The 26,349-nt window shown below is 42.4% G+C and overlaps 2 protein-coding genes and 1 long non-coding RNA gene across 3 annotated transcripts in view; 2 read left to right on the top strand and 1 right to left on the bottom strand.

Annotated features, from left to right (window-relative positions):
- The first annotated feature begins 4,966 nt into the window (after window positions 1-4,966).
- Window positions 4,967-15,348, top strand: LOC133469231 (low choriolytic enzyme-like). Its single transcript, XM_061756042.1, has 8 exons — window positions 4,967-5,091; window positions 6,218-6,248; window positions 6,339-6,404; window positions 7,207-7,359; window positions 8,552-8,669; window positions 11,285-11,463; window positions 14,663-14,744; window positions 14,918-15,348. Exons 1-8 carry the CDS (start codon window positions 5,029-5,031, stop codon window positions 15,054-15,056), a joined length of 831 nt encoding a protein of 276 aa, XP_061612026.1. The 5' UTR covers window positions 4,967-5,028; the 3' UTR covers window positions 15,057-15,348.
- A 6,655-nt stretch (window positions 15,349-22,003) lies between these two features.
- The window catches only part of fadd (Fas (tnfrsf6)-associated via death domain), a 5,018-nt gene continuing 672 nt past the window's right edge, over window positions 22,004-26,349 (bottom strand). Inside the window, exon 2 of the mRNA XM_061755872.1 lies at window positions 22,004-22,302. Coding sequence (XP_061611856.1) covers window positions 22,031-22,302 — 272 coding nt within the window. The 3' untranslated portion in view covers window positions 22,004-22,030. The remainder of the gene's footprint in view (window positions 22,303-26,349) is intronic.
- LOC133469216 (uncharacterized) overlaps window positions 25,693-26,349 on the top strand; it is a 25,241-nt gene continuing 24,584 nt past the window's right edge. Inside the window, exon 1 of the long non-coding RNA XR_009785653.1 lies at window positions 25,693-25,829. This is a non-coding gene — a long non-coding RNA (uncharacterized LOC133469216). The remainder of the gene's footprint in view (window positions 25,830-26,349) is intronic.

Here is a 26,349-nt window from a genome sequence, read left to right as displayed (position 1 = left end):
TTCAAGGTCATTGTAGTTCAGTTCAGTTTATTTTTGAAAGGGGACAATGCAATTTCATCAAACACATGAAGTACACATGGTTAAAAAAGCCCGAATTAGCCAGAAGGCTCGTTTTCATCTGTAGTCCCCTGGCCATGATGTCAAAAAGCAGTCAAATACATCTACAAGACAATATCATACAGGATACATCATCAAACTATACTATTAAGAGAGAATAAAACCATCATTTTTTGGATCATAACAAAAAGACAACATAACATACTTGTCTTTTAGTGTTGGCAGCTATAGGTGTTAACTAGGCACATTTTCCGTTTTTTTGTGTTGTAAGCAGTTGAACCTCCTTAGGTACTGAGTTCCACTCACCAGCGCTCCTCACTGACCAGGCTGACTTACTGAAAGTGCTCCTGCGCAGAGGAATGAGACAGAGGACAATTAGTGTCACGTGTGACAGATGTAAAATGATGAACAGTTTATTGAGGAAAGGTTACGGAGGTGGTCCCGGATGTGCGGCAGGCGGCGGCGTGGACAGAACAGGCGGCAGGGATGACGCGGGGCAGGACCACAGGGGAGCACCGGGAACGAGGAGACACAAGAGTTAACAAGGGAAGCGAGGAACAGTATGGCTTACTTGACATAAGGTGGGCCGTGGTGCCGCTCGGATACTAGGCTGCGATACTTAGGCGAGGATTTCCGGGAACAGGCGGGCTTAAATATACACCGGCGGTGGCGAGGCTGATTGGAGGCAGGCGGGGGGGGGGGGGGGGGGGAGAGAGAGAGAAGACGCAAAGCGCCCTTCCGGCTACTATAATGGAACGGGATGGCGGTGTATGACAATTGGTACAGATAGCACAATATCGTACATTTTCAAGATGAGATTTTGAATCCTTAATAGGGTTAGGGTTATACGCTGCAAACTGCATTTCATTACGTTATGTTGAGATTTGATGTTTTCTCTTCTTCTCACTCAAACACACATTTCTCGGGCAGGAAGCCTTTCGTTTATCTGGCGGAACAAGACGATTTTTTTGTTGAATGCCGTCAAAGAACACAGATTTTTCCCAACACGCATACGTGCTTTGTTTTTGTCCGCTCCCTTGACCTTTCCCGAGTCCCAAGTCGAATCCCACCCGTTGGGCTAGCAGCAAATGTGATACAGGGTTCGCCGATTCAAATTGAACCCTAATTGAAACTGCCCATCCGCCAACGGCGCCAGCATCCCCTTCGTAGGGACGCTGTCGACGGTATTTTTTCAGTATTTGAGTCGATACCCGTTGGGCCAAATTCCGTCCGGTGTTAACCACTTTTTGGTTGTCGCAAATGTTTTTTTGTGATTGTATTTTGCTCAAGTGAGCATGGTGGGACCATGTGGCCCTTTATCAAAGCGGTTGGGTGGGGGCTTGCTTGATGTCTGGAGTGGTTTGTTTTTGTTGGTTTTGTTGGTTTTGTTTTTAGTTTTGCCTGGTTTTCTGCTCAGGAGTACAAAGTCAATGGATTGTTTTATTTTTCGCATCACACATTACATGATTGTTATTATGTCTGACACATAATTGATTGGCACAAAACCTGAATTTATAGATTCATCGAGAGCCAATCGGACGGGCTGCAAATACAGCACCCGCATCGGCATCGTGATAGCGATACATATGATGATTGTTTTACAAACATTGAATGTATATAATGAAGAACTCATGATGGGACATTCACACCTATTTGGGTTGACGTATGAAGCGATTAGGTCGACGCGGTATGATATGGGGGCTTTCCACATGCCGTATCCATATTACCAATGACACAAATTACAAGACTTGTAGACAATAGAATGTTTGTGGTTGAAAAAGGAAAATTCTTAGCTGATACAGGCATGCAGTCAGCAAAGATATATTTGAACTGTGGTCTGACAAACTAAATTTCAAACCCCAAACTTCAGATGAAAAATCTAATGATGGTACAGATGTGACTCATTTATTGCAGGTCCCGGATCAGTAATTATACCGAACCGACCGTGTCGGTGACATCTCTTGGACAAAACATTTGATGGAATGGAGGAAAGTCCTTCGATTGCCGGACTAATCCAAACCCTTCACTCATTATTGACATGACCTTGTGTTGACACAGACACAGGCTTTTGGGGGAAAGGAAAAGTACCTGGCTGGAGCTTTTATTCCACCCGTTTTTTTTTTGGTCATGTGTCGCGAGCACTCTTTATGTATTTACATTTAATTAATGAATATTAATTCTTAGTCTCAATGGAACAGTCATTAAATGGTCCAGGTCTTACCTGGAGGAGAGGAGTTATTTCGTAACCATTGGAAGTTTCCACTGTCATCGAATGGCAATGACATATGGGGTCCCTCAAGGGTCAGGTCTTGGACCCGCCTGTCCAGCCTGTATACTGGATTCTATCCTTGGGTCAAGTTCTTCAGAACCTTAATGTTGACTAGAATAGCTATGCAGATGACACACAGTTTTATCTTGCAGTGTCTCCAGATGACTACAGTTCAATTGAGGTGTTGTGTCACTGTCTAAAACAGATAAACAACTGGATGAGCCAAATTTGTCTTCAAAAGTGAGATCATTGTTTTTGGCAATAAAGAAAATAGGATTGCTGTTAGTAAATATTTGGAGTCACTCTCTTTCAAAACCAAAGACCAAGTCCAAAACCTTGGTGTTCTGATAGATTCCGACCTGACTTTCAACAGTCATATCAAATCAATGACTAAAACTGCCTTCTAACATCTGAAGAACATATCCAGAGTGAAGGCTTGCTTGTGTCAAACAGACCATGCCTTTATTTCAAGTCGACTTGACTATTGTCATGGTCTTCTGACTGGACTCGACTCCCCAAAAAGAGCATTCAACAGCTGCAGCTCATTCAGAATCCTGCAGCTCAGAGGTCAGAGCATATGACTCCAATTCTAATATCTTTACACTGGCTCCCAGTCAGCTTTAGAATAGATTTGAAAGTTCTGCTACTGGTCAGTAAATCACTAAATGGTTTAGGTCCTGAATACATGAAAGAAGGAGCTGATTGGTCGATGAGAAAAAGTGGACACTCTAACTAAATGAGCGCACAAGACATGAAAAACATGGAACACAAGAAAACATGGAAAAACTAAACAAGCCAAAGCAAAACACAGACCGTGACATTATCTTTGTTTTAAATGTTTCTAAGCTTTTGTTTTTAAATGCTTTGTTTTTAAATGCTTTTAGTCGTTGAAAGCACGTTGAAATGCGCGATATAAATACATTTGCTTTGCTAACTCACCCACGACACCGGTGAGGACAAAAGATTTGAGGAAACAATGCTGCTTTGAGCAACTTCCTCTTTGTCAGACCAAACTTGTCGATGGCAGGAAGCTAGAAATATTTCACATAGACAACGGTGTTGAAGTAACAACTGTCAGAGCAGGAGATACAGATTGTATTGATGAATAGTGTGTTTCTAAGAATATCGGTGAAAAAGAAGTCCATTTTGGGACAATTTTAATTTCCGATTTGTAAACTTCATCAGTATTTTTACAAGTCTAAAACAATACAATAAAGGCTCTATTTGTGTCGATGGCTTCAACGTAACAACTGGCACATCTTGATTTTCTGGCAAGCGCAACGCTCGATGCTGTTTGCCAATTGGGCAGACCTGCCTGTGGCATGCTGCACATGTCTGTGCCCCTGGAGATACTCTTGGCAGAGTGAGATTATGGTGTCAGAAAGTCCGTCGAAACTTCTGTCTACGTTTCGGTGCAGGCGATCGAACGGGATTTTGGTGAATTCGATTGCGGAACATGCCGGTAGACAGACACGCAAGCTCCTCGGACACGTGTGGCGGGTGACACATTCATTTCGCATTATTATTATCCATCCATTTTCTGTGCTGCTTATCCTCACTAGCGTCGTTCATATTCTATTTTTTAAATCCTGTACTGGCTAGCACGCAGCTATGGAAACGAATGATCATTGCAGGGGATACAGATACATGAGGTCCACGGACATATCGAAGTCACAAACTGTTTTGAGCTGTATTCAATAAGGGTACCCGCTAACGTTCAAGGCTCCAGTCACGCACGGATCGCCGTGTCCTCTTCCGCATACAGAGATGTCTCCGTGCGATATTATTGTGTCACTTTTTTTTAAAGGGAATAAGAGAAGCTGATTCTATTGGACACGATTTAAAAGTTGGCTGTGAACATGCCCAGACCAGTGCAGAAGTCCCACTTTTAAATGCCCTGATATAAGTCGGTCCACGAAATTACCAAAACCGGGCCTAACCCTGGCCTCCTTGCATCGTTGGGCCACATGCAGCAGTGGATTTGCACTAGTACTGAAAATAGAGCCCAAGATCTTGGAAATGTGGTTTCTATCGTCAATCTTTCCCCCGTGTGTGTTGACCGTGGCAATGAAATCAAATCCAAATCCAATCAGTCACCGACAACATTGACCACTGAGACAAACTCGCGAGGGAGTTGTATCCAAAATGTCACCTTTGCGACGCTAATCATGCTCAGAGAGGTATTCAATGACTTTGTGGTTGTAGTTTGCAGCGGTGTAGAGCTTTACCTCATCATCATAAGAACTCCAATAAAGTCTAATATTTTGGTTAGCTCCACTAGTTAGATGAAAGTGTCAAAAACCTTCCATGCACCGCTGTAAACTACATCCACAATAATGAAACGTACGTTCAGTGAATGCCTTGAACATTCTGACTTTTGTAAAGGCCCAATATTTGAAAAGCCCTTGCGTTGTATTGTGCAAGTGGTCAGGATGGGGCTCACGTAAATGGAAATGTGTTTCTGGGGGAGCAAGAAAGCGAGAAAAGTGCTTCTGTATGTACATCGTTCAACGTGGGTTCGTGTTTCAACGCGAAGATAGTGCTGCAATTCAAGGTGCTGTAATGCCTACTTCCGCGAGCGACCACTCTGACAAGTAACACGCCATATATGGAAAAGAATAGGTGTCTCTCCATTATATAAGGTACCGGTACCGGTAAAACACTTCCATTGGTACTTTCACGGTGGGTTATTTTCAGCAGTCATGATCTTCCGCACGGCATTGCTGAGCGTCCTCCTTTTCTCTGTTCAGAGTTTCACCATAAAAGTAAGGACTGCTGCTTTCTCATGATATATTTATCTGCATGCTATTGTGCCTTCTATGATTCGAGTCAAGTGTCTCCAGGATGGATTTTGATTTGCGCTCACCTTCAATGTGTGAGCACAAGCTAACAATTGAGAAGGATCACATTTCAAAGCGGCATATTGTAAATCATACCTGTAGGACTTATACGCCAAGTAATATTGTGTGAGTGTGTTGCCAAGTATAACTGAGAAGCTTCATATCGAAATGGAAGAGTAGAGGGTCAGGCATTCTGTAGAATTCAACCTATAACATGAATTTATCAAGAAAAGATGGATTCCGTCATCTGCATTCAATTGAAAACTGGGAAATATCCAGCCATCTAGCTATTTGGAATGTCAAATATAATCAACATCTATTGCCATAGTTACAGAACAATAAAAAGCAGAACTTTTCAACCCCGTACCCCGTGAACAGGATGTGATGTCGAACATTTCTTTGGCTTGGGAAAATATCAGGAGTTGGATTTGATTTTGACTGCTGATGTAGAGTTCAAACATTTCAACAAAAGCCATTTCATTCATGGAACACGAATCAATTCAATCAATTGTTTCACATTTACTTTTCACACCCGTCCATATAAGACCTTACAGCTCACAGTGCATGTCAGAGAATCATGAGGTCGAAGGAACTGCCTGAAGAGCTCAGAGAAAGCATTGTGGCAAGGCCAAGGTTACAAACAAATTGCATCATTCCCAAAAAGACTCACGGCTGCATTAGCGCAAAAGGGGGCTTCGACTAAATACTGAGCAAAGGCTCGGAATACTTATGGCTGTGTGATATTTCAGTTTTTCTTTTGAATGAATGGCAACAATTCTGTTTTGGTTTTTTCCTGTCAATACGGGGTGCTGTGTGTACATGAATGAGGAACTTCAATGATTTTATCAAATGGCTGCAATATAACAAAGAGCAAAAAAAAAATGAAGGGGGTCTGAATACTTTCCGTAGCCACTGCATATATATATATATATATATATATACACACACACACACAGTAATATTATGCAAGTTACTTGGTAGCAAACCCGTTGAAATGTGATATGTATCATTCGGTATGCTTCACTTGAGCCACTTTACGTTCCTATTTCAGAGTTCTCCCGAAAAGATGAACAGACATTCAGGTTTGGTTTCCATAAAAGCAAACAATTCACGAATGACAATGATTCCCAGATAATGGCACACGCACATGTATCATGCTTCTTTTTCCAAAGGCAACACCCTTGCTGATGAGGAGTCCAGTGTTTCCACGCTGTTAGAAAAGGCAAATGTCAATGTTGGTACGTTAATCTCGCTTCTCTTTATTAATAGCAAAGTAGTGATTTCTTGCTTTTTGTCAGAGTACAGAGGAGTCCAAAATCGGTCAATCTGGTGGTGAATAGTGGAGGGATTGAGGAAGACCAAGTAGACTACCGCTCGTGTAGCGCTTACACCACAGCTGCCCGAAATGAACTGCATTGTACCTGAAATGATATTTGGAAGGCGGAAATATAGTTATTGGTTCGCTGTTGTAGCCTACCTGACTTCGAGCGATTACCTTACAATTTTAAATTCAAGTACACAAGACAAATATAACGGCTAACACATTTCAAATGGGGCGCTGTTATTATTGTCATCACAGAATTTTCAAATGTGCTGTTTTACCCAAAAAATAGTAAAGCAGATGATTCTTTCTTAAGAGGCCGAGTTTATTTACTCGCATTCCCTTGGTTGTTCTCATGTTTTTGCTCTTGCATGCTTTTAATCATGTCGAGCACATTGAGTTACCGTATCAACAGTTATCCTTGCCTAAAAATATGGATTTGTTTTTTTTTATTAAATGTTCTTCCGAAATAATTTCTGACATCCCAGAGAGTCTCTGATATTGTAGGTATAAAAAGATGCATTGAATCAGAAATTCCTTGTTCCTGCTCAAAATGGTCCAAAGTTCCAGATCTCACCCAAAACGAAAGCTTTCAAGCTTTTATTGTTAATGTGAATTGTGCCTGCAATTGAATCACGATCTATTTCATATGGCATCAAATAAAAGCAGTGATAATATACCGTATCAATTTGATAATAATACCAAATGTAATTTTCTAGGCAAGAACGAGAATGAACCTCTTGTGATGTTTGGAGACATCGCCGTGCCGACTGGACTCCAGAATGCCGATCCCTGCACAGCAAATAGGTGCCGGTGGCCAAAAGCATCGGACGGCCTTGTCTATGTGCCGTACCTTCTTTCCCCGCAATACTGTAAGTCATCATCGAGCGTTTCAAAGTCAATGAAGTGGTCAAATGGGACCTCATCATTTCCCCACACTATCACAGATTTGAGCAACATTAGCATGAGAAGCATTGCTCGCAAGTCGTCAGCCAATCCTCTGACTGTGTGACGTGCTTTTGCTCACGTCAATGTTGGAAATGGCAACCAACAAATCAAATACACAATTTGGCATCGTTCAAACTAAGTCTTCATCATTATAATGACGATCACAGATTACTGTCACATACAACAAGATACTGTACATGTAAGCAAATTATTAGGATGTAATCCATGACTTTACTGGGAGAAAATGTGTAAGTAGATTACAATTACTTTGGGAAATTTCCATGACTACAATTTGAAAAATAGATTTTTTGTTTTCATATCACACACATTTCCTTTCCTGCACCTTCTGTTTGCAGACAAATCTTTTTAATAGCACTTGTCTTTTATTGTTTTCCACAATAAAAAATACAGGAAGTCCTCGATTTACGAACGAGTTCCGTTCCTACGCCTGCGACGTAACCCAAATTTCCGCGTAAATCGGATTTCACCGTTAACGTCGAAATACTTCTGTTGCGGGTTTTGTCCCACGTGATTGTGACAGCGAGCTCAGTGTGTGTGTGCGTGTGCGTCGATGTGTGAGTGAAGGAGTGCCCGCAGGTGCGAGTGTGTACAGTGGCAAGTTTGGGGACGGCAACCAGGGAAGAGTAGCGATTAGCGGGGGACCCGTTGACGTCGACTGTGCAGAGGCACCAATAAAGCGGTGCTTCGTGCCTTTATGGTTGCCGGAACCCAGCTCAGCTGTGCCACGAGAGAAGGGAGTTAACCCCGAGGAGGACGACCCCGGAGGCCCCGGAGAAGGCGTCTCCCCGCCACGGTCCGGTGACCGTAGCAGGAAAGGCTAACACGTCGTATAAAGAAACTAAAATACATTCAAATTAAAAAATAAGACGCTGTACTTACCATTACTGCTGCGTGTGAAAAAGGAGGGCGAAAAACGCAAAGATACTCCCAGCGCACAAACACAGACAAGCGCTATGCACTAGCGAAGCAGAAACACTATGGTGCTGGGGACAAAATGGCACGGGCGTCCTAAAGTCGAAACGTCGTAGGTCGAGTACGTCGTAACTCGAGGACTTCCTGGAATACAATTGAATCTCTTTTGATTTTTCCGTCAAGCTGCTGAAGAAAGGGAGACCATACTTAATGGTCTGCAGTCCTTCGCGGCATCCACTTGCATTCGCTTCACCCCACACAATGGACAGAGGGACTTTGTGGACATCCAGTCCCGCTCAGGGTATGGAAAACACAATGCACACACTAGCTGAATATTTCATGAAATATCCATTCCCATCCAAAAGTATTGTTGCTGTAGATTACAGTATAGAATATATATATTACATATAATATATCAAACATTTTCACCTTATACTGGTAGTAATAGGTCTGGTTAAAATGAATGAGGAAGTGGCAATTCTGCCGAATGGCCACAACATGGAATAAGGGTGCTTGGTGATTATATAGTGGGGGAGGGCCTCATGCTAGAAAGTATACGCCTCATCCCGCTGTCATCCCAAAAACATGCATGAATTGGAGACTCTCAATTGCCCGTAGGTGTGACTGTGAGTGCGACTGGTGGTTTGTTTGCATGTGCCCTGCGATTGGCTGGCAACCAGTTCAAGGTGTCAGCCGATGACAGCTGGGATAGGCTCCAGCACGCCCGCGACCCGTGTGAGGAGAAGCGGCTCAGAAAATGGATGGATGGCTGGATGGATGAATTAACCTACTGTGCATGTTTTTGGGATGTGGGAGGAAACCGGAGTACTCGGAGAAACCCCACACAGGCACGGGGAGAACATGCAAACTCCTCACAGTTCTGAGGACCGGGATTTGAACCCCGGTCCTCAGAACTGTGAGGCTAACCAGTCGTCTACCGTGGCGCCCACTTCAAACATACAGTGGCTACGGAAAGTTTTTAGACCCCCTTCAAATTTTCACTCTTTGTTATATTGCAGCCATTTTTAAAAATCATTTAAGTTCATTTTTTTCCATCATAAATGTACACGCAGCACTCCATTTTGACAGAAAAAAAACGTATTTTTTGAAATGTTTGCTGATTTATTAAAAAAGAAAAACTGAAATATCACACAGGCATAAGTATTCAGACCCTTTGCTGTGACACTACACTACGTTGTATATTTAACACGGGTGCTGTCCATTTCTTCTCATCATCCTTGAGATGGTTCTATAACTTCATTGGAGTCCAGCAGTGTTTGATGATACTGATTGGACTTGATTAGGAAAGCCACACACCTGTCTAGATAAGACCTTACAGCTCACAGTGCATGCCAGAGAAAATGAGAATCATGAGGTCAAAGGAACTGCCTGAAGAGCTCAGAGACAGAATTGTGGCCAAGTTTACAAGAAACATTCTGACGCACTTAAGGTTCCTAAGAGCACAGTGGCCTCCATAATCCTTAAATGGAAGACGTTTGGGACTATCAGAACCCTTCCTAGAGCAACTGGGGGAGAAGCGCCTTGGTGAGAGAGGTAAAGAAGAACCCAAAGATCACTGTTGCTGAGCTTCAGAAATGCAGTTGGGCGATGGGAGAAAGTTCGAGAAAGTCAACCATCACTGCAGCCCTTTATGGCAGAGTGGCCCGACGGAAGCCTCTCCTCAGTGCAAGACGCATGAAAGCCCGCATGGAGTTTGCTCAAAAAAACACCTGAAGGACTCCAAGATGGTGAGAAATAAGATTCTCTGGTCTGATGAGACCAAGATTGAAATTGTTGGCCTTCATTCTAAGTGGCATGTGTTGAGAAAAGCAGGCACTGCTCATCACCTGTCCCGTGCAGTCCCAACGGTGAAGCGCGGTGGTGGCAGCATCATGATGTGGGGGGTGTTTTTCAGCTGCAGGGACAGGACGACTGTTTGCAATCGAAGGAAAGATGAATGCGGCCAAGTACGGGGATGTCCTGGACAAAAACCTTCTCCAGAGTGCTCAGAACCTCAGACTGGGCCAAAGGTTCACCTTCTAACAAAACAATGACACTAAGCACACAGCTAAAATACCGAAGGAGTGGCTTCAGAACAACTCCGTGACTCTTTTTGATAGCCCAGACAGAGCCTTGACTTAAACCCAATTGAGCATCTATGGAAAGACCTGAAAATGGCTGCCCACCACCGTTCACCCAAATCCATGTGTGAAAAACTTGTTGCATCATTCCCAAAAAGACTCATGGCTGTATTAGCTCAAAAGGGGGCGTCTACTAAATACTCAGCAAAGGGTCTGAATACTTATGGCTGTGCGATATTTCAGTTTTTCTTTTTTAATGAATCTGCAAAAATCTCAACAATTCCATTTTTTTTGTCAATATGGGGTGCTGTGTGTACATTTATTTTGACAAAAAAATGAACTTCAATTATTTTAGCAAATGGCTGTAATATAAAAAAAGAGTGAAAGATTTAAGAGCTTTCCGTACCCACGTATTTAAAAACAAAACACGACAATGAGTGCCACTTTTTTATTTCCAACACATTTTCTCCACTGCCCCAAAAAAAAAAAGCCATTGTTTCATTCCCAACGTAGCCCGATTGCCGATCCATAACAAATTGAGGATATAGCCCCGGATATTTCCTCCATGCTGATATATGTTGGCGGGAGCTCCCCTTGTTTTCGAGTGGGTCAACACAGGCATCGGCAGACAGATTTTAAATGAAGCTTATTTTACTTCACAAATATCACATTATAAACAAATTGTAGTTTTCTTTGATTATATGCATACAAGTGGATCCCTAATTCTGAGACCACCACAAGTTCTTAGAGACCACCATTACACAAAAGGTCTTGTTAGGAATGTAAAAGAGGTTTTTGTTTTTTTGAAGTTCCCTAATTCTTTGTTCTCTTGCAGGTGTTATTCATTTATTGGGCGTCGTGGTCGGGGTCAAGTCGTGTCTTTGAGTCGCCGGGGCTGTGTTTTCCGACAGATCATCCAACACGAATTGCTCCACGCCCTGGGATTCCATCATGAACAGACTCGATCTGACAGGAACGACCATGTCCGAATCCTCTTTGAGAATGTCATACCCGGTGGGATTATGTTAAACCCTCAGAATGTAAAACAATATCTGCAGCGGCTCAAATAAGTATTTAACACGTCGCCATTTTTCTCACTAAATATACTTCCAAAGGTGTTGTTGACCTGAAAAATTCACCAGATGTTGGGAATAACCCAAGTAATCCATCCATACAAAGAAAATAGAACAAATTAACTCAGACATTACGTTGTGTGTAAAAATGTAAAATAACAAATATTGAACACATGAAGGGAGGTGAAAAAAGCCATGGAAAGCCAAGACATCACCGAAAATCTATCAATAATCAAACAGCAATCCAGCCCCTTGTCAGTACAAATGAATATCAGTTGGTGGCCTACAAAAAGGTCTTAAAAAAGAGCAGAGAGCTGTCTCAAGACCATCGCAAACTATCCATCCATCCATTTTCTGTACCACTTATCCTCAACATCGCAAACTAATATAACAATGGCATTGATTACAGGCGCATATCTCAGCTTCAGAATATTCCAGTGAGCCCGGTCGGGGCCATAGTACCGAAGTGGAAAGTCAATCATACCACCATAAATTTGCCTTGATCAGGTGCTCCTCGCAATATTTCTGACAGAGCAGTGCAAAGAATAATCAGAAGAGTTATTCCAAGAGCCAAGGACCACCTGTGGAGAGCTTCAAAAAGACCCGGAATAAGCAGGTAATGCACTTCGCCGCCATGGCCTGTATGCACGCCACGCAAGACCCCATTGCTGGAATAAAAGCATGTCAAAGCTTGTTTAGGTTTGTTGAACAACATTTGGACAAGCCATTTAAATACTGGGAAAATATAGTCTGGTCAGATGACAGCAAAATTGAACAGTTTGGATGCAACAATGCTCACCACATTTGGAGGGGAAATGGCACTGCACATCATCCTAAAAACACCGTACCAACAGTGAAGTTCAGAGGTGGGAGTATGATAGTGTGGGGCTGCTTTTCAGCAAATGGTACTGGTAAACTTCACGATTGGAGGAAGGATGAATGGGCAAATGTACCGAGAAATTCTTGACAAAAATCTGCTGCCATCTACAAGCCCAATTCCAATGAAGTTGGGACGTTGTGTTAAACATAAATAAAAACAGACTACAATGATTTGAAAATCATGTTCAACCTATATTTAATAGAATACACTACAAAGACAAGATACTTCATGTTCAAACTGGTAAACTTCATTGTTTTTAGCAAATAATCATTAACTTAGAATTTTATGGCTGCAACACGTTCCAAAAAAGGTGGCCAAAAAGACGGAGAAAGTTGAGGAATGCTCATCAAATAGCTGTTTGGAACATCCCACAGGTGAACAGGCGAATTGGGAACAGGTGGGGGCCATGATTGCTTCCCTGAATTGCTCAGTCATTCAAAAGCAAAGATGAGGCGAGGTTCACCTCTTTGTGAAAAAGTCCGTGAGAAAATAGTTGAACAGTTTAAGGACAATGTTCCTCAACGTATAATTGCAAGGAATTTAGGGATTTCATCATCTCCGGTCCATAATATTATCAAAAGGTTCAGAGAATCTGGAGAAATCACTGCATGGAAGCGGAAAGGCCGAAAACCAACATTGAATGCCCGTGACCTTCGGTCCCTCAGGCGGCACTGCATAGAAAACCGACATCAATGTGTAAAGGATATCACCATACGGGCTCAGGAACACTCCAGTAAACCAATGTCAGTAAATACAGTTCCGTAAGTGCAACTTGAAACTCTACTATGCAAAGCAAAAGCCATTTATCAACAACACCCAGAAACCCCGCCGGCTTCTCTGGGGCCAAGCTAATCTAAGATGGACTGATGCAAAGTGGAAAAGTGTTCTGTGGTCCGACGAGTCCGCATTTCAAATTGTTTTTGGAAACTGTGGATGCCGTGTCCTCCGGGCCAAAGAGGAAAAGAACCATCCAGACTGTTATGGACGCAAAGTTCAAAAGCCAGCATCTGTGATGGTATGGGGCTGTGTTAGTGCCAATGGCATGGGTAACTTACACCATTCATGCTGAAAGGTACATACAGGTTTTGGAGAAACCTATGCTGCCATCCAAGCAACGTCTTTTTCATGGATGCCCCTGTTTATTTCAGTAAGACCATGCCAAACCACATTCTGCACGTGTCACAACAGCGTGGCTTCGTAGTAAAAGAGTGCGGGTACTAGAGTGGCCTGCCTGCAGTCCAGACCTGTCTCCCATTGAAAACGTGTGGCGCATTATGAAGCGTAAAATACGACAACGGAGACCCCGGACTGTTGAACAGCTGAAGCTGTACATCGAGCAAGAATGGGAAATAACTCCACCTACAGAGATTCAACAATTAGTGTCCTCAGTTCCCAAACGTTTATTGAATGTTGTTCAAAGAAAAGGTGATGTAACACCGCGGTAAACATGACCCTGTCCCAGCTTTTTTTGGAACGTGTTGCAGCCATAAAATTCCAAGTTAATGTTTATTTGCTAAAAACAATCAAGTTGATCAGTTTGAACATGAAATATCTTGTCTTTGTCGTGTATTCAATGAGATATAGGTTGAACATGATTTGCAAAGCGTTGTAATCTGTTTTTATTTGTGTTTAACACAACATCCCAACTTCATTGGAATTGGGGATGCACGAGGATGATGAAAATGAAACGAGGGTGGTCATTTCATCAACATACTGCCAAGGAAACTCTCAATTGAGTTAAAAGAAAAAAACAATGGTGCAGCCAATCACTTGACTTGAATCCAATCGAAAATCTATGGAAAGAAGTGAAACTCCAGGTCCATAAAAGAAGCCCACAGAACCAAGATTTGAAGACTGCTTGTGTGGAAGAATGGGCCAAATGTGGTGTGATTACCACAGAAATGCATGAGACTAGTTTCTCCATACAGGAGGCGTCTTGAAGCTGTCATTGCAAACAAAGGCTTTTGGACAAACTCTTCAATACGTGTTCAATACTTTTTGCCTGTGTCATTTCACATTATTACTTATTTGTTCTACTTTCTTTTTATGTATGGATTACTTGGGTTGTTCCCGACACACGGTGAAATGTTCATGTCGACAGCACCTTTGGAAATATATTTTATGAGAAAAATGGTGATGAGTTCAATACTTATTTCAGCCGCTCTATATTGTTTCTTTAAAGCGAAAGGCTAATTTTTTTTTTTTTTATGTATCAGGATGTAAATTACGAAAAATAATAATACACAGCAATTTCCTGCAGGAATGCAGAGCAACTTCAGGAGGGTCAATACAAGAAACTTTGGCACTCCCTATGATTACAACTCTGTGATGCACTATGGAAGGTAATGACAAAAGGACATTAGACAGACCTGGTCATAAATTACACCTGCAGTCATACTGAAAAGACAGCTGATGACAAAACCTCACTAGTGCGGGACAATTTGGATGGCAGACACAACGCTCGGTCAGACAGACCGATGACCAAACGTTAATCATTTCTTTGTGTTTGTAACAGGTTTGCCTTTTCCAGAAACAGGAGACCAACAATAATCCCCATCCCTGACAACGATGTAGCCATCGGCCGGGCCACCAGAATGAGCCCCATCGACATCCGTCGGGTCAACCTTCTTTATGGCTGCAGCGCGTATCTTTAGAAAAACCCAGAAAGCAACTCAAGTTACCTTGCTTGAGTTTTGTGGTTGTTTTTTTGCTATGAATCTTCAATCACAGCCTGCTTATCATTCATGTACGTATCCAAATCACAACATTGTTTTTCATTTTCGCTTGTTTCTTTTCTCTTCTTCTCCATATTCACTGTTTGTAAAAAGCATCGTCAACGTGATTATTGAATAATTTGTAGACTCATCCCCTGACTTGAACTCATTTTACAATTAATTAGTGCACAACATACTGCACCGTTGACAATAAATTGATTTGTTTCAACAATGCAATACAACGTTTCTCTGCTTCCAACGAGAATACAGCGGTATTATGCCTGACAATGAACCTTTTTGAGAGCGACTTCTTGGGTCGTGATTAAAACAAAAAATCCTTTGGGGAAACTATGTTCTTGTGAGAGAGTGATTGAACAGCGGGAGCTGTGAATAAAGTCATTCAAACGTTACTCAACGATTGTTTCGCAGATAGCTATGCTATCTTATAGTCATGGCCAAGTTGGGAAAAAAAAAAAGCTGAACAAACCAGCCTGCAATCAAGCATGTAAATCAAGTAAAACCACAGTATTGCGCATGGTAACATAAACAGCTGATGGATAAAAACACATGGTAACATTCAGAATGAGTGAATTTGACTCCTCTTATAGTTTGTGAAAACTATATATTGAAGAGTTGATTTTCGGAGTATTTCCAACTTTTACGGGGTATGCCAGTAGATTGACAGAGTCTATTCAGGTATGGAACTTTTCGGGGGCATTTTGGTACTGTACAGTACCTCAGAAATAACAGCATCTACAGTATTTTGCTGTCTGCTATTGTGTGAATGCAAACTGGCTGCCACATCCTGGCACTTCAGATCCCAGATCCCTCGAACCACACTTCAAAAATCACCCAGACCTGGTTTCAAAAAAAAAAAAAGCTGGAGATTTCTGAAGTGGCCAGCAATGAGTCCAGACAGGGCCTTGCCTGAGTGGGGCTCATTTTCAGCCCAGGAGTTTCATGGCTCAAACCAGCCTACTTCAATGTTTTCATGTATGATGGATAATTTGACTTAGAATTTTTTTTTTTTTATCATTTTACGCTTATTAGTGCACTCTAAATAATTCCAAAATACAAATTAAAAGGTAAATTGCTTGTTCAGAATCAGAATCATCTTTATTTTGCCAAGTATGTCCAAAAAACACACAAGGAATTTGTCTCCGGTAGTTGGAGCCGCTCTAGTACGACAACAGACGGTCAATTGACAGAAAATACTTTTGAGACATAAATACATTGAGAAAAACAGTCCCTGAGCAATAAAGGGTTGCTCGTTATCTGGTAATGCCGGTACCATTTATTTGATTATTGTTTTGACAATTGTACAAAAAGATGCAGAGTCCTCTAGCACTTAGAGCAGTTGGAATGACTAATATAGCAAGAGTCCGGTGCAATGAGCATTGTGCAAAGGGCGCCGAGACTTCAAGGAATGTACGCGGTTTAAAGTGACTAGTAGTGCGATCATCTGGGACAATGTCGATTGTGCAAATGTTGCAGATACTCCTCAATCAGTGTGCAAATGGAGCAGATGCTACTCTGGCATGAGTGGCCGGTATTGGTCAACAACAGATATGCAAATAGTGCAGCATGACGAGACTACTACAGTGAGTGCACGAGTAATGTTTAATTGGCCCGACAGAAATGGCAGCATGTTGCAATGGAATTGTAGGTTAGCTGTTTAAGAAGTTGATGGCAAGAGGGAAGAAGCTGATGGAATGTCTGCTAGTTTTAGTTTGCATTGATCGGTAACGCCTACCTGAGGGAAGGAGCTGGAAGAGCTGCTGACCAGTATGCGGAGGGTCCAAGAGGATTTTGCATGCTCTTGTCCTAGTTCTGGCAGCGTGCAAGTCCTCAAGGGTGGGTGGGGGGGGGGTACCGAGAATCTTTTCAGAAGTTGTGATTGTCCGTTGCAGTCGGAGTTTGTCCTTTTTTTTTCACAGCACCAAACCAGACTGTGATGGAAGAACGTAGGACTGATTCGATGACCGCTGTGTCGAACTGCCTCAACAGCTCCTGTGGCAGGCCGTGCTTCCTCAGAAGCCGCAGGAAGTACATCCTCTGCTGGGCCTTTTTGAGGACGGAGTTGATGTTGATCTTCAGGTCCTGAGAGACTGTAATTCCCAGGAACTTGAAGGTCTCGACGGTTGACACGAGGCGGCTGGACAGCATGAGGGGCAGCTGTGGCGAAGGATGCCTCCTGAAGTCCACGATCATCTCGACAGTCGTGAGCGTGTTCAGCTCCAGGTTGTGTCGGCCGCACCGCATCCCCGGTCGCTCCGCTTCCTGTCGATATGCAGACTTGTCAACGTCTTCGATGAGGCCGATGACAGTGGTGTCATCTGCAAACTTCAGGAGTTTCGCGGATGGTCAACACAGAAGTCAGAGGTGTGATTGTGGTCGGTAGTGTGGCTGTGTGGGTGTGGGGTGTGAAAGTGTCCTTTTCAAATCTGCCGTAGAAGGTGTTCAAGTCGTCGGCTAGTCTACTATTGTTCTCATCTCGGGGGGGATCGTCGCTTGTAATTGGTTCGCGATTGTTATGCATTGCCAGACTGAGTTAGAGTCGTTAGCGCTAAACAGTTTTTCCAATTTTGTTGCATAGTTTCTCTTTGCAATGTTAATTTCTTTAGTCAGCTGGTTTCTAGTGTGATTATACAGGGCCCTGTCCCCCCTTTGATATGAGTCCTGCTTACCTTGGCGAAGTTGCTTCAGTTTGGCAGTGAACCACCGCTTGTTGTTATTGAATGTGCGAAATGACTTTGTTGGTACACACACATCTTCACAGAAACTTATATAGAATGTGACACTGTCCGTATATTCATCGAGGCTGCTAGCTGAATTTTCAAAGACACTGCAGTCTGTGCAGTCTAAACAGCTTTGACGTTCTACCTTTTTCACTGTAGGCTTCGCGCATTTAAGTTCTTTCCTGTACGTCGGTATTAAGTGAATTAAGCATTGATGAGACGAGCCCAGCGCTGCACGAGGTATGGCACGGTATGCGTTATTTACCGTGGTGTAGCAGTGGTCTAAAATGTTATTTTCCCTGGTAGGACAGTCGATGTGCTGCCTGTGTTTAGGGAGTTCGTGGTTGAGTTTAGCTTTGTTACAGTCCCCAAGAATCATGTGGGGTGAGTCCGGGTTTTTTTTGTTTTTTCAATTTCGTTTACTTGTTCAGCGAGCGTTAGCAGTGCGGCGTTCCTGTTAGCTTGAGGCGGAATGTAAACACCGGCGAGTATGAATGATGCGAACTCACGAGGCGAGTAGAATGGCTTACAGTTCAAAAACAGCGACTCTAAATGCTGGCTGCAGTGTGTGCTGAGCTCCGTGACGTCCGTACACTATTTTTCGGCAATATATATGTTGCAGGGATGCCAGTCATTTAGTTATTTTACAGCACATCCATCCATCCATTATCTGAGCCCCTTCTCCTCACGAGGGCCGCGGGAGCGCCGGAGCCCATCCCAGCTATCATCGGGCGGGAGGCGGGGTACACCCTGAACCGGTTGCCAGCCAATCGCAGGGCACATGCAAACCAACAACCATTCGCACTCACATTCACACCTACGGGCAATTTGGAGTCTCCAATTCATTTAATGTAATTTAATTTGAACAGAATAGTGTCGTATTTTGGATTACAGGATTGTCAGTTTAGCTCTACCGTAATGTATTTAACAGTATACTCCTGTATTATAGATTGTAGTATGTCACCATAATTGAAGAGTACTGCTACCTGAATTTATTTTAACAATATAGTACCATATTGTGGATTACAGTATGTGACCCTAATTCAGTGCTTCTCAATTGTTTTGTTACGACCCCCCCAGGAAGAAGAAAAAAAATTTGCGACCCCCCCCCCCCACCAGCAGCCCCCGCGAGTACACCTCTATATAACATTGTATATAAAGGATACACTAATCTAATCCTGATAACCATTGAAGAAAGTACAAAAGACAGAGATATAGACTGCCATCTACTGCAGTGGATGTGCAATTACACTTTATTCTAGTACGGCAAATCCTGTTCTTCAGGGGCTCACACGTCCCCCCCGGCATCGGGGGTCGCGCCCCACTATTTGAGAAGCACTGTCCTAATTTAACGGCAGTGTTGGTCATTTATTTTGAGTGTATACTATTGCATTTTGGATGACAGTTTATTAGCATAATTTAACACTGAATGTTGGTAATTTACTTTGAACACTATATGAATGTATTTTAGATTACAGCACACTCTAGTAAAATAACTGGGGTTATCGTAACTTTACAGTATATGCCAGTCTGTTACTGTCAGTTTGTTTTAAATACAGAATATATAGACATATATAGACAATTGTTTTTTTGTCAATGTCTTCGTGTCTCCAAAGTGTTCTCTGTCAATTGACTGACCGTCTGTTGTCGTACTCGAGCGGCTCCAACTACCGGAGACAAATTCCTTGTGTGTTTTGGACATACTTGGCAAATAAAGATGATTCTGATTCCGATTCTGATAATATAGGATATTTATATATTCTATTACCAGTGGCAAGGTTGGTGGGCCCCACCTCCTACGGGCGGCTGATATTGGTCTATATCAATGACAACTTTAAACAGACATTGCAATGACACGTTGGGGGTCGGAGAGCTCTCTAACGGTGCCCCCTGTTAACAGGCTTTTTGGAAGTATGTCTACAGCACAACAAAATAGTACTAAGTGTTGTATCTGTTACAAAAAGTTCCAAAAAAAAAAAAAAAAAGTATTGCTGCCAGTTTGTCCGAGTTGGACAAGCGTCACAAAAGTTGACTTCAGATTACTAGCTATCATGTGTTAAACAGCAGACCCGCTAATAAACAAGTTGAGATAAAACATTTACTTCCTTGACTTCGTTTACACTGAACAGGTAGATGCCATTATTAGCCGTGTTACAAGAAATTAGTGCGATGCCGATGATCATTTCTCCTATTAGCAGAATAATACATTTGCTGTCAAATGCTAAAATTGAGACCAACATCAATTTTGCTGTTAGCTTGGTCTGTCCAGTCTGATTCTAATTTGTGTTTGGAATAGAAAAATATCTACCATCTTGAATTTTCTGGTAGCAGCTAAATTGGAAACCAAATGTTAACATGAGGTATTGGAGTTGTTACTGCAAATGTCGGTTCAATAATTGTTCCATACAGACCTCAATGTTTTAATTGGCACACACAGTTGGTCACTTGCATGAACATTTTAAAGCAAGCTAACCAAATATAGTATGCTCTTTATTCTTCCTTAGGGTGCTTTGTTAAGGTTTTTGGGACAACAACAACAGCTACCCTCATCAAATCCAAGTAGGATTTTATTAAGTTTCTCTAACACGTTCTAACTTAACTTTCAAAGCTGAGTCACAGTCAAGTGATTGACCGATTTGCAAAAACAACAAATCGGCATTGGCAGGCGATGAGCTTAACCACTTGGCCAGGGTTGCTTCTGTTTTTTTATTTAAATTCCTATAAATCCCACAAATTTAAAATAACATTACAGGGCTCAGGACTGAATGGCATAGCAATCTGGACCCAGCCATGTTCATCATGAGAGACATTTAACATAAAAAAAAAAAAAGTTCTTCTTCTGGTTGGAATGACAAGGAGGCTTGTTCCTGTCTCAAGTCAAGATAGTCACGTCTTCGCACTCCAAAATGAGTGGTGTGAGAAGTTAGACTAATAAGTGTTACCAGCAAAACTGAAACAAACTCTCCATCATCAGTAAGATACTGCTCTGGGCATATGAAGGGATGATGGTGCCTACTTCAATCACTTGTGAGCAAATACAGGGAGAGTGTGGCTCGGTTGGTTGAGTCGGTCATCCAAGAGTCTAAGATCTAAGAGTCCGCAGTTTGTTGTAAATGAGAAACTGTTCTCAACTGCCTTCCCTTGGTAAACAAAGAAAATTATTATTATGCCCCTCTTTGAGCCGACACCTTATCGTGGTGGAGGGGTTTGTGTTGCCCAATGATCCTAGGAGCTAAGTTGTCTGGGCCTTTATGCCCCTGGCAGGGTCACCCATGGCAAACAGGTCCTAGTTGAGGGACCAAACAGCATGGCTCCAAAGACCTCTATGATGAGAAAAATAGCTGTATCGGGTTTTCCCTTGCCCGGAGGCGTGTCACCGGGGCCCCCCTCTGGAGCCAGGCCTGGAGGTGGGGATCGAAGGCGAGCGCCTGGTGTCCAAGCCTGCACCCATGGGTCTCCTGAGGTAGCCGACAGGTACCGGCTGGCCAAACGGAATGCAGCTTAGGTGGTCGCTGAGGCAAAAACTCAGGCGTGGGAGGAGTTTGGTGAGGCCATGGAGAACTTTGAGGAAATTCTGCTCCACCATCCGACGTCTCAGGAGGGGGAAGCGGTGCACCGTCAACACTGTGTATAGTGGGGATGGGGCGCTGCTGACCTCGACTCGGGATCTTGCGAGTCGCTGGGGAGAATACGTCGAAGACCTCCTCAATTCCACCGACACGCCTTCCCATGAGGAAGCAGAGTCTGGGTCCTCTGAGGCGGACTCTCCTATCTCTGGGGTTGAGGTGGTTAAAAAGCTCCTCGGGGGACGGATGACGCATTGTACTTAAAAACGTAAACAATTTGAAACCCAATCTCTCGCAATTTAAAAATGTTGTTTTTGTCATCAACTGACATGAGGAAATGTGTCGGTAAACATCATTTCCACTTTACGGCAATGCAACCTTTACATTTGAATGAAAAGAGCTGCTTTCATCATTTTAATGACAAACAACAAAAAAAGTTCTATCAGATCAATTAAAACAGAAGAACATTTCGTAAACATATTGCGCAAAAATGGTCTGTAAATATTTGACAGTTCATGATTGTATTATGAACAATTTGTTGTTGTTTTTTTGAAAGCAATAAAGTCATCACTGAGGCTTGAGATGTATATATGATTTGCCTTTATTGACGTCACATGCGTGCAAATCTTTCCTCCACTGTATCAGCTGTGAGATTATGCTGACACGCTCTTAGGGCCTCAATCAGCTCACTTGCATGAGCCTCGGCTCCACGAATCTTCCTCCATTCCTTCAGCAGCTCTCTGACCGTCTCTTCCAAATCTGTTGGATACCTCTTTGAGATAGAATCCAGCTTACTTTCGTTCAAATACAGTTTGCGTCCTAATTTACGCCAGGTCCGCCCCATGTTCTCGGCAATTACTTCTGTGGCAAAGTCCAGCTTGGCTGAAGAGGAATAAAGAAAGAAAAAAAGGCAAAATTCAATATTTGTATGTGAAATGTGACAGCCAAAATAAATACCAAACTCCAGTGACGGTGTGAATGACTCTGCAGAGGAGTAGCACCAAATTCTGGGTCCCCATATAGAAGCCTCCTGAGGGCCCCCCACCACACCCTAAAACAATCCCAGCCGCCACCCTGTATATACAGTTGAAACCAGAAGTTTACATACACTACATAAAAAGACTTCAAAAATGGGTTTTTTTCCCACTCATTGACATGAAATCAGACGATTTTTTTTCCTGTTTTAGGTCAATTAGGATTACCAAAAGTATTTCTATTTGGAAAATGTCAGAATAATGAGGGAGGGATTTTTTTATTTTTTTATTTTTTTTTTTATTACTTTCTTCAAAGTCCCAGGTTCAAATTAACTAGTATTTGGTACCATTGCCTTGAAACTGTATGCCTTGGGTAAGAAATATTGGATATCCTTCCAGAAGCTTCTCACAATAGTTGGCAGGAATTTCAGCCCCTCCCCCCTGACAGAACTGATGTAACTGAGCCAAGTTTGTAGGCCATCTTGCTTGCACAGGCCTTTTCAGGTCTACCCGTAATTTTTCAATAGGATTCAGATCAGGCCTTGCCAATGGCCAATCCAAAGCATGGACTTGGTTATCCTTAAGCCGCTTTGTAACCAGTTTGGTAGTAGGCCTACGGTTTGGGTCATTGTCTATTTGGAAGACCCATTCACCCCCAAGTTTTAATTCCTGGCTGAGGTCTTGAGATGTTGCTTCACTAGTTCCACATAATGTTCTTTCATCATGAAGCCATCTATTTTGTGAAGTGCACCAGTCCCTCCTGTGTGAAAACAACCCCACAACATGAGGCTGCCACCCCTGTATTTCAAACTTGGGATGGTTTTGTCAGGCTTGCAAGCTTTCCTCCTTTTCCTCCAAACCTTATGATGGTCATTATGACCAAACAGTTCAATTTTAGTTTCGTCAGACCACAGGACATGTCTCCAAAAAGTAAGGCCATTGTCCCTGTGTGCGTTTTCAAACTGTAATGTGGATTTTGTTTGTTTGTTTCTTTGCTAGTAATGGCTTCTTGGTCACTGGATGATTGTACAGTAAATTGAGCAAGTGCTAACGATCATATGCTGATTTGCTGTGGGTATTTTTTTTTCTCTTCTATTTTTGACATTGTAGGTGAAGAATTGTGGTCAAAATATCCTCAAGTGTTGAGAGCTAATGCAGCCATCCTGGTCTGGTAAAGACAGTCAAGAGATAAACACACTGAGTTCATGGCAGTCCAATGCCAATTTCTTAAACTTCTATTGGAAAAATAATGAGAACTTTTGTTTATGAAGAATTGGACTTCATTCAATAAAACTAAATCGGCAGTGATCTTAGAGGCTAAACTTGCACTGATTGGGGTTTAAACTTTATAACATAATTTGAACGACTGACACAGCAACTGTAAATTCGCTATTAGGGGTGTCACGATTCATTCACTATATCGATGTATCGATTTACAATATATTCACACGATCCAACTGCATCGATCTATGCTTGGCAACTTGGCATCCCGGATGAGATTTAGTGATTTCAAATCCTTTTAAAGTAAGGTAATCAAGGATTGACACAGACTTTATATGGATACATTTGTGTGATTCACCTCGGTGCACGTTGAAGCATTTCAACTTAGCGATCTTTGCTCAGCTCGCTAGTCGCTAACACAGAGACATGTTTGTGGTCAATACTTGCGTCACTATCGATCAAATGTGCTTGCAAAGTGTTGTGAATGTGATTATCGTGTTCAAATGTGGACAGTAGAAATGCCGAGAGCGTTGCTGAAAGCGCGACTAAGTGCGGCCGTCAAATAAATATTTGTAGAATGATAGCAGAGTAGGAGGAGAAACTTAGACAATAGAGAATGACCAGCGTCGTCACCTACTGGTTTGTTCTTTCCAAGCCTCCCGTTGTTGTATTACAAAGAGCAGGTGTATTGTACCAACAATAGGAGTGGCATTTACCATAAAGAAAGCTTGAGTGACAAAGACGGACCATTTGTAAAAGAAACAAACAAACAAACAAAAAGGAACTCTGAAGACACTAAAATGCATGTGTGTTAGATTTCATATAAAAGGCATATTAAACAATAGGACAAAAATCCTATTTCACACTTGAGACTGTGAGTCCTGAGATTCACTGAGGGAGTCCCTGCAATTTATCATCACGGAATACAGATACAGTAATCAATATCGCGGTCCCGGTATATTGCAGTTGTTACTTTTTTTTTTTTTTTTTTTTTTTTTTTTTAAATACTGTTATCCATTGCTCTTGCTCTCTCTCAATATATGTTTCGGTCTGCCGCGATAGCAAATTATTTAGAGTGGTATATTTTCCTCCAAACTTTCACGATAAACAACAGTATTGTTGTTGTTTTTTTAATGCCAGTGGTAGAATGTTATTAGAGCACAATAAAGAATTGTACACACCTTACAAATTCTGTCCGAGTAACCAAACATACGAGCACAGCCGTGTAATGTTCTCTCATTTCCTAAATAAAAGGAGGGCTGAATTTCACAATAAGAGCAAGTCAATAAAAAGAGAAAGTTATACATGGTCTAAGAAAGCAAAAAGGTCGAATTTCCCTTTTCTGTTTGGCATCTTGACACAACACTGAAGTCTCAAACAATTGTACATATTTCAATTTAACAACTTAACAATTTTTAGAGGTTATATGTTTGTTCTGTCTCATAATGGAGTTTAACACCCCCACCCCAAATACAGATAATCAGTTTACGAATGGATAACCAATTTATTACTGTATAACTACTTTATGAAAAGCATGACCTGGTTATTTAAACTTTTACACAAAAGGACTTTATTGAGCTCAGGAAGTTGAATTCTCTCAAATTCACATTTGATAATCAACATTAAGATTGAAAGTTTTTGGGCGGTAAATGTTTACCGGAGAGGGGGAGAATCTAAAAACGGTTATGTAGAGTAACTTAAGCTGTCAGATAATTGTAACGTAATGAAAAAGCAGGAAATATTTGGCCTCGATGACATACGGAGCTCACACTTTCTTTGTCCAAAGTGAAGTACAATACATGAAGTTCACGTGGATATGTGAAAGGGCCATTTCGAATGGGTTTGCCTTGAACCGCGCCCGCCACCGTGCTTAGCCAGCGACGGCTAGCCCGCAAACTGTGACAGCATGGTGGATCACTTGCTTGTACTTTGATTAAGAAGGCAGCAGGTAGCTAGCCCGCTAGCAGCACTACATTTCAAACGTTCCTCACAGGTGTACGTTTCCTTTTGACGCCAAGCGGCGACCCGGACGGCCAGTGTGGGCTGCGCAGGCATAGACCGACTCCCCCGGCGGCCTGCAGGTTTATCTTTGCCTATCGATTGTGAGGCTCGTCTCTGCTCCGCTCCCCGCACGCGAAAGCCGGTGAGCCTGTCCGCTCAAACCTTACCGAGCGGTGCCACCTACCCCCTCAAAGGCATTATCTCTTGGTAGCGGTGAGTGATAACTTTGAACCCATTACAATTTATGATTGCCTCATATTATGACAACAAGTTGTCGGATAACTCGTTGACTGAATTAGAGGTCAGTCATGACCAGTCATGACAATTTGCAGTTTAGGACTTTTAGCAAGAAACATGAAGTTGACGCGCATGGTTTGCTTTCGCAGGCTCCAGGAAATGGTTTGGCGGGCCGGATTGGGCCCCTGGGCCTTGAGTTTGACACCTGCGGCTTATTAGTTTTGTTTTGCAGTAAGGTTAAATAACAGCGGTTTCTCAGTAAGATTGGTCTCCACTCGAGAAGTGCCACTTCGGTCAGCAATGACGTCGCCAGGCTGCACTCAGCCGACATTTGTGAAGTTGCGGTGACGAGTTGTCCCCCACGCCGTTTGCTAAACTTGAAAAGCACATAGATGGCCGCGTGAGCAAAATTGAAAGTGGTCATTCAATTCGGTGTTACTGTTGTCGAAAATAAGGAACGAGCTTTGTACATTGTATAACCTGACCAAGCATTGCT

This window comes from Phyllopteryx taeniolatus, chromosome 2 (genome assembly GCF_024500385.1).
Source record: "Phyllopteryx taeniolatus isolate TA_2022b chromosome 2, UOR_Ptae_1.2, whole genome shotgun sequence".
In the NCBI taxonomy this organism is placed as follows: Eukaryota; Metazoa; Chordata; class Actinopteri; order Syngnathiformes; family Syngnathidae; genus Phyllopteryx; species Phyllopteryx taeniolatus.
This window is presented reverse-complemented; position numbering and strand designations above follow the sequence as displayed.